The sequence below is a fragment of the Cariama cristata genome, unplaced genomic scaffold (assembly GCF_000690535.1).
Source record: "Cariama cristata isolate BGI_N322 unplaced genomic scaffold, ASM69053v1 scaffold19604, whole genome shotgun sequence".
Lineage (NCBI taxonomy): Eukaryota > Metazoa > Chordata > Aves > Cariamiformes > Cariamidae > Cariama > Cariama cristata.
In genome coordinates this window covers 1-8,966 of record NW_009612561.1, presented here as the reverse complement: position 1 = coordinate 8,966, position 8,966 = coordinate 1, and the positions used below count along the sequence as shown (strand labels likewise).

Below are 8,966 nucleotides of genomic sequence, written 5' to 3'. Positions count from 1 at the left end.
CTCTTGCGAATGGGCAGCAGTCATCCGGAGACGTGACCTGGGAAAGAGGAGCTGCATGCCAGAGCAGGGACCATCTTTTGAGCAAGTTAAAAATAGACATCAGACTTTCGTAAAAGGAGGCTGAATAAACTTAAAAAGTAAACTCTTTCTCCTCATCTGTTTTGAAAATTGAGAGATTACTTCTTACATGCTTATCATGACTGGAAAGGCCAAGCGTCACTAGCATGAAAGGAGTCTCTGCCTCAAAGAACACTTAATTAATGAAGAATTATATTTGACTGCACGGGTAAGACAAAACAACACGAACAAAGGTAAGGATTAAACAGGAATAGATCTATATTGAAGGAAGGCTTCCAGCACAATGGTTGAGGCAGCAAGTGGAAAAGTGAATGATTTGCAACTGGTCACCTGTTGTAACTGTCTCAAAAAGCATCTTAGAATAGATCATTTATTTACGAGAAACCCACCATTACTAGAGACATGCAGGCAAAAAAAAAAAACAATTCACATTTTTGGCTTGATGTGCTGTTCATGCTTTCAATAAAATATCAGGTTTCGTTTTGTTTAAAACTTAAAACATCAGAAGATACTGCTTTGAAGTATTTTGTTACAAATTTCCCAGAACCAAGTTAAAGTCTATAGCTCCTCAATGAGTTTCAAAAACAGGACAAATTTAAAACATTTGCTAACTTTGGTGACTAGCACACACACTTCAGCAACGTACATTGGTGCTTTGCTCTCTTTCAAACATGTACCGTGGAAGAGTATCTCATTACAAGCAAAAAAATGGCCAAAAGATGGTTTCGTAATAGCAACAGATAAAACAATCTGGCAAAAATACTTCCTCTGCTGAGAAGCAGCTGGTCAACTCTTCACCAGCCTCAACTTCCCCACATACCTAAATTGTAATTCTTTTGAATGAGGTTAGTTTTAAACCCAACTGGAAGACAGTACTTGGCAATCCCTCTAAAAATAGGGGGCAAGGGGGAAGCTACAGCCGGGCATGGCACTTACGTGAATGTTTCATTATAGTTATGTCATTACTGACAACTCCAGTTTTAAGTTGCTTTTCCCCCTTTTGGTTTAACATTCTCCATCATAACTGTCTTCTGGACTAACTCTTTTTTTAATATTATGTGTTTTTAAATCAAACTAGTCTGATTATGAAAATTAAATAGCACTAAATATAGGTAATATTATCGTACGAGAATAAAGTTGCAGAACACTAGCAACAAGAAAAGAGAAGTATCTTTTTCCTACTGACAGTGAGAGTCAGATCTGCAGAAGTGAACTCTATGAACAGAGGTAAATACAAGCCCACAACCACTTATACTACCTGCATCTATGAAAGAGCCTTGGTTTTGGCAGTGGGAGAAAGATCTAAAGATCTTTTTTTTTTTTCCTCTCTTTGTCCAAGAACGGGGTTAGGATATTGGAAAGAGCATGTCTGCAAGACTGGCTGTCCAGTTATACTCTTGTTAACTGTTGTGCGAACAATGCAATTCAACAAATAACTTAAATTCCAGTAACGTGCTTCAATTTAACAGAACGGCAGTTGTGCTGAGTGAAGCTTCAACCTCGCGCTTGGCAGAAAACTGAACTACAGAGGTTTTTTTGCTTGTTTCCTCCGTGCAACATGCATCCTTTCCGAATTCTCATTTTAAGGTAAGACCATCAGTTATTTTTGTTTTTAAACGCAAATAGTATTCACATTCAAAATTATATAAATGCAAGTGCTGGAAAATAAGCTGTGGTCAAGAAAAGACCAATTAGAATTTTTTGAAGTCTGGGGGCGTACACTATTAAAACTTCTCAGAATACACAACGTTTTGTAGCCCAAAGTGATCCCCCTCAAAACCGACAACTTCAGAACTGTTTCCAGGAAGTTTTGCCTATCCCAGCAGAAAGCATTACCACGGTTTTAATTCTCATTCCACCATGTGTCTGTGGTTCTGTTGATCTACTCTGCAACAGAGCTTTTAAACATCTGAAGGATCGTCTTTTGCTTATTCTTAGGCAGCGAGCAAATATCATTTGCATCACTGGTATTAACCACACAATTCAAAACTTTTCCTCCCTTGATGCTGGGTGATTTCATTCGGACTCTGGTAGGGGACTGCCAGTTTTCATTGCAAGAACCTCTCCGAGTCTTGCGGTGATTTGTTTCAGCCTGTTTTTTTGCTACCTTTGAATCTCTTGCCATCTTAGAACTTCCCTTTCTAGCAGGAGAGTCCTTCGCAGGCTGAGGCGCTTTGGTGCGAAGAAGATATTCATCTGGAGAGCCCTTTTGTCGATTAAGTGTCCTTTCCTCCTTGTTGATCTGTTTTTGTAGCTGCAGAGCCAGAAGCCTGTCCTGCTCCTCTTGGATACGCCTTTCATACAACTCCTGCTCAAAGGCTTTCTGCATTTGCAAGTTAAAATCATTTATCTGCTCCCCTTGGTCCTCCAACCTTTCCGCAGAAGTTCTTCTCCTCTTATCAAGCACGCACAAGTCAATCACTGCTTCAGCTGGTGGTTCCACTGACTTTCTTTTTGGAGTCTCCTTAGTGTTCTGCAGTCTCTCTGGTTTCTCTTCATCTGAGTGCCTGGCCACCTTCACGAGATCACATACTACACTTTTGCTGTCAGACATCACAGCATTTGTTGCTGACTGAATAAAGCTACGAGTTTCAGCAGAGTTTTCAAGGTTTACACTTTCTACGTGTGTTAAACTGCCACTGTCTGACTCTGTTCCATCATCATCTCCTTTGGATCGATGAAGGACTGTTCTAGACCCTTCCCCTTCTGTGTTTCCATGAAGTGCATCTGGAACTTCGTCTCCTAGACAGTTTGGTCCCAGTGTTTTTTCCTGCTTGCCAGAGGCAGTTTGCCCTGAAGCTGAGGCACTGAAATAGTTCATGCAGGATTCCAAAAACGAATCCTTAACACTGGAATCTTTAATCACACCAGTCAGCTGTGGAGACAGTGTTGGCATTTCCTCTTGCTCATCTTGCCATGCAGAACTGCTGCCTTCATTGGTACTGGTCTCCTGAAGAAAAGGGAGAGATCGCTAATAAAGTAAATTTATCAAAAGCCAATGGGTATGAATAAAATGCAAATCTCGCTCCTCACAGCTGCACTGCTCATATCTACTCGGAGATATTAACTGGGATTCTTCTCTTTTAAAAAAAATACATAATTGTTTTGTAATAATTAAAAGATTTAAAACAACCTACAGAAGCCTAGCTAAAGGACTGGAAACACAACTGCAGCATTCTCCTCTTATCAATGACTAAAATCAACTGTTCAAGCCTGCTCATCTTCTTTTGAAGCCTAACAGGAAAGATAAGACAGACCGACCTACGGAATGATGAAAATCAGCGTGCGACCTCCTCCAGTGAGCTCCATCACCATCATTTTAGTTTTATACACCATCGGTCACAATCCAGAGCTCACTGAAGATGTTTAGGTAAGGTACTTGAAAGGCTACACAAGGTTAACTATCAAAGTAAGCCGTAGGTGTGCACCTGAGGACTGTCAAGCATGGTTTTTTCCCTTTCCACTTTGAGGACTCATGAATACAGAAGGTAGTTCAAAAAGGGCAAGATAAACCGCCCAGCGCTGATGTGCAAGGGGATATAGGATTGGCAATCCTATAGGCAAGGGGAAAATAACCCATAATTACTAACACCGAGATTTATAACAAAATTATTCTAGTTACCACAGAGCCAGAGTCACTTCGGCCTACTTCTGTTGTTCTAGAGAATGATGCTGATCCCGATGGATGATGAAGCTTTGGAGATAAATACCTTAAAAGGGGAAAAAAAAAAGTATACATTTTTAAACTTTTCTTTCCTTGAATTATCAGTCCTTTGCATGAATCAAGATGTTCAGACTCGTATTCTGACAAACAAAAACAACAAGAGAAGGGCAGGTGTCTCCCTTCTCTTCTACATTATCCTACGAGGAGATGTTTTAACATTTAACATTCAACATTTACATTTGCCCCAGATTATCCAGTGAAGTTGGACTACAGGATTCCAAGGAAGCAAGCGGAGCAGAGGAACACTATTACCAAAAACCAGATCAATAATTAAAGAAGGAAGACTTGAATTACTTCTGAATGTCTCCAGAGTTGCTTGGTTTGTTCTTCATCTTGCACGAATGAGCTGGGGATATTTCAGATGAGAGACTGCCTGCTGGTGAAGGACTGCTGAGCACATGTCCTCTGGAATCATCATTCTTCAATGACAAGTAAAAACAGTGTTATATAAAACAAAAAACAACACAAACTGGAGAAAACTCCAGAGAACTACTTTGTTTCTGCTGCAGAATTAGTTACTTTTGTCCAAAAAATTCTAGAACTGTAAGTAACGGATAGTTATGGAATAAGAAATGTTACATGTGCTGTACCCTTCCCTGTATCTAGCATTAAGGGACAAGAGGTTTTGTTCAAAGAACTACACAAGTTTCCTCATCAAGACTACTATCGGGCAGCAAAAACCAACCAACCAAAATCCCAAAACAAATTCAGAAAACAAACACAAAAACCCCAAAACATAGGGAAACTTTCATCAACAGTCCTTTTTTTTTCCTCAATACAGCCTATAGACATTGACTTCTTCCAAAGAAGTATTTTTAAAATCATGAGGAAAAGGAAGTATTCAGAAGAAAACCGATGTTTAAAAATGTTTCACAAAGAAAATATCCTGTTTCAAGTGCCTATTACCCAGGTAGAAATGTTTGGGGTATTTCACTCTCCCACTGGTTCTTCAAAAGTTAATGGTCAATCAAGGATCTAAAATACTGGGGGCTGACAACAGCTTCCAGCTACAATTAAAATAAATTAAGCAAAATTTTAACTTTTGCTCTGAAAAGTCTAAGTTGTTTGCGCTATATCAACGTTTTCTACCGTCCTCCTTGATCCTAACTCACCAGACTGTTACTCAGCTGCCAGGCCAACTCTTCATCTTGCTTCAGCTGCTTCTCCATCTCCCTCCGTCTCTCTTCTGCCAGTCTGTGTTCCTCCTCCTCTTCTGCTAGAAGCTGTTGAATGTATTCCTCACTTGCCTTGTTCTCCTCCTGTTCGTGCGCTCGCCTTTCTGCCTCCACCTAACAAAGATTATTTTTTTTTTTTAAATGTGTCTGGTTACTACTGTAGGACCACACTTTATGCCAGAACATCTCAGCTGACACTTCTTAAACATGAATGATTTGCTATTCACAAAGACACTCCTCGCACTTCAAAGCCAGTATTTAATTACACTAAGTCTCCAAAGATGTAAGAATCAAACCGATACTGTGTGTAGAGTCTTCAGTTTGACAACAGTGACCTACCTTTTGGTTTCTGTAAGACTATGCCATTAACCTTGCTTGCCTGCAAGGTTAGATTCCATTACTCACCTTTTCAAGAGGTTTGTAACAAAAACTAAGATCTCCAAATACACAGATCTACACAGCAACTCAAATTAAGATTCTTTACAAGGCTGGATGCCAGCTAAATCCACAGTGCTTGCTCCATCTGTCATAGTAATCCCAATATTAGTGCAAGATGCCAAAAAGGCAACACATCTCTCTTCTAAAAGAGTCCTCCTGCTCTCTTGAAATATGCAAAACCCAAAGCGGCAGACCAAGAATTTTAAGTCTGCCTTCCTTACGGCAGACCTCCACTCTTGATAAATCAGTTATCAGTAACTCCAAAAGGACAGCAAAGTACTTCAAGAACGAATAAAGCTTTCTTAACTGGGTAACGGAATTCGGAAATTTGCTTTGGAGAAGAGTGCCAAGCTCTAATACTCCTCAAGCTGTAATACTCCACAAGCTATGTTAAGTCTGAGTTTCTTTCAAAACATGTGTTGGTGTCTTCTGATTGGCAGCAGACACCATTATTTATTTCACTGCTTTTGGGCACCATCTCTATTAACCATCGATCCTATTGCTACCAATCAATCTTATCCCCTAACTGCCATGAAAGAGAATCCCACAGTCCTCTGCTTCACATACTCTCCCTGCTCTTGTAACAACTAGCAACAGGGCTGTCAGGGAAAGGAGCATTCCAATACTATTTCCAACTATCATTCTTACTACTACCGTGTCTGAATAGGAAGAAGAAGGATCCTTAAACAGGTAAACACTAAGATTTTTTAAAAATCTTTTCTGAGTTTCAAATGAACACAGGTAACACAGGGAGTGAGCAAATAAGAAAGAAAATGCCATATGGTCATAACTGAAGCTCAGCTAATTGTGGTCTGGTACTTAAGGACGAAAATCAAGAAGGCTAGTACAAAACCAAAGCCCAAAGAGTTCCAAATTTTTACATTTGCTAGTCTGAAATACTTTATGTGCATCTGAGGACCTATAAAAGGCATTCTGCTATGTGTGGGCATGGATGCAGATAGTGAAAGGTGACACCCTAACTCTGAAAGAACTGCTTGTGGGAACAAATAAAATAACTAGATACAAAGCATTTAGGCCTTTTAAATATATTTTTAGATTTACCTTGCTAACCTCTGCTTCATATTCCTGCCTCAGTTCCCCAGGCTTGCTCAGCTGGTGTTGCGGATGGGGGACACAGACTAATTGAGAAGAAGGAGGGGGGAGAGGAGGGGAAAAAAAAAAAAGAAAAGGTGAGGAACAAAGCAAGATCACGAGAGTCAACAACAAAAGATGACTTCCATACCCTGTCACAGGAATGATTTTACTTAAGTGCTGTGGGGGAAAAAAAAAAAAAAAGCACTTTATTACAAAGGAACAAAGTAAGAAAGCACTGTGTTACAGAGTAGCGAGATCAGTCAATGTTTTCCAAGCACTCTGTACAAAGTAAATACGTATGCTGACCATAACTTACATCTTTCACTTTTTGCGATCAAAAAGACTTCCTAATATCGCAAGTGGAACAACATGTCATAGAGCCTACCTACCAATTAGCCTCCCTCAAGGGAGCTTACAACATAATAAACCCCAAAATCCTCCTTCAAAAAGTTAATCAGATTTCACTTCCTTTTCTGTGACACCACAATTTTAGACTCAGAGACTCTTGCATAGACTGAAACCCCAGAATTTGTAACCCAACTAATTAACAGCATCTAAAAGCTGAAAAACTTTTAACCACTTCACTTACTTGACAGTGATAAACAACACACACACACACACGCGTGGATACTCCACTCACAGATTTTACAGATGAAGTTGTATCAGTAATGAATTACCGCCTTTGTAAGGCTAGGAAGCCATACACCAACGCTTTATGCAAAGTGCATGCACAAATATCCTCTTAAATGATCAGACCAAATAACTGACCCTCTGTACTACAAACAAAAAAGGCACGGAGGGCCACCCCTCTGCCCTGCAAGCCCCTTTCACAGGAGAGCTCCGACACTGCATTTTCTAGCAGTAACACAGCCTGTATACGCACAGTTTCTTATTTCACAACATCCAAAGTCCACCAACAGTAATTACTTTGGTAAAGCAGAGACATCCCAGGACAAGTGACATTTTACTTACTTTCCTCTTCCAAATCCTGTCCGTTAATCCTGCACTCACACTCCTTCGGGTAATTCTTCTGAATCTTTTCCCAGAGTTCCCAGTTGATAAGAGTATTTCGGCGGGCATTATATCGCGCCCAAGAAGAGACACGCCGCCGACAAAAAGGGCAACAAAGACTGGCCTTTTCAACGGTCAGCTGGAAACAAGAATTACAGAGGGTATGGTTGCATGGCAGCGTCACGGGCTCCACCAAGATCTCCATGCAAATTTGGCAGAGGCAGTCAGACAAGGAAAGCGGAGCCTCTGATTTCTTTGACATCCTGACTCAAAGTAGAGGAACAAGACTAGTACAACATCAGTACCTGAAAGCAAAAAGAAACATGTATTTTACTTCCCATACTGAATATAAAAGAGAAAATGCTTAGTTTTACAGTTACTTTACAAAAATATTAGTGGATTTTGGAAGTCTGCTTAAGCGGTTGCTTTTGCTCGTGATCTGAGAGATTCCCAACTTCCAGAGGAAGACAGGTGTTTCCAGAAGTCATGGAGAAACTGTAGCAGGTTTTCCTACTGCAGTTTCCTGAGTTGTAACAGTGCTTTGGTGACAGCAAGGAGGTGGTAAGGAGAGGGGGGAAAGAAGATGAGAGTTCTTTCAGCATTTACTCTCTATTAGTGATAAGCTGTGCTCACATTTGGTGGATACATTATTACAGTTACCTTAACCTTCCATTCAGTCAATTTTTCAGTACATGTGTGTCCTTCAAAAACTGCTTCTGGTACAGACTTGGTTCCAGCACGTTCTGAAGGTGAAATACAACATCCCTATGCATCAGAGGAGAGGAGGTTCTTCCTTGTTCATTCATTTGCTTAAGTTGGGACTAAAAGGTCAAAATTATTTTTCACAATATAAGCAAAGAACTAGCTAGTATGTTGAACGCTTCAGCATTTTCTTGTGTGACTTAAAATGGTGGGGATCATCCAGCCTTTCTATCACCAATGCTCCTCACAGGACTTTTTCCACTTGGCTCAGAAATACTGTGGAACAGAAAATAAAAGACGTATACAGCAAAACGGATAAAAATACTGTTTTTTCAGTTACAGGAACTTAAGAAAGTTCTTACAAGCTTCATAAGACTCAGCTCCGCAGAGACAGGAGGTCCTTCTGAGGAAAAGACTGCAATTTCAGCCACACAGGAACTCCACATGGAGACAAATACACTTTAAGTTGGCTTTTATTGTTTTTGCTCTCCCTTCGTTGATAAAACAAATCCTTTAATGTTTTAAAAAAGGATGCCCGATAACACGGAAACACCCAGTTTTACAGGTGGTTTGTTAAGAAGACCTAAGTAAGTCCACGCATACCCGTTCGGGGCTGATTTCAAGTTGTACATCGACAGAAAACGCTTAGTAAGCCCCTGAGATGGGGATGCCCCGAGGAGGAGAGGGCAGGCCGGCGGGGCAGCCCCACACACCGCGGCCGGGGCCCAGCGCGCAGGGACGCC

At 40.6% G+C, this 8,966-nt stretch overlaps 1 protein-coding gene across 1 annotated transcript; it reads right to left on the bottom strand.

Moving 5' to 3' along the window:
* Positions 1 to 1,960: 1,960 nt before the first annotated feature.
* On the bottom strand, positions 1,961 to 7,783 carry RNF168 (ring finger protein 168, E3 ubiquitin protein ligase). Its single transcript, XM_009698699.1, has 6 exons — positions 7,483 to 7,783; positions 6,478 to 6,554; positions 4,915 to 5,091; positions 4,097 to 4,221; positions 3,701 to 3,788; positions 1,961 to 3,028 (listed from the first exon to the last, which is right to left on the bottom strand). The coding sequence occupies exons 1-6, from the start codon at positions 7,781 to 7,783 to the stop codon at positions 1,961 to 1,963; spliced, it is 1,836 nt and encodes a 611-aa protein (XP_009697001.1).
* Positions 7,784 to 8,966: the final 1,183 nt, after the last annotated feature.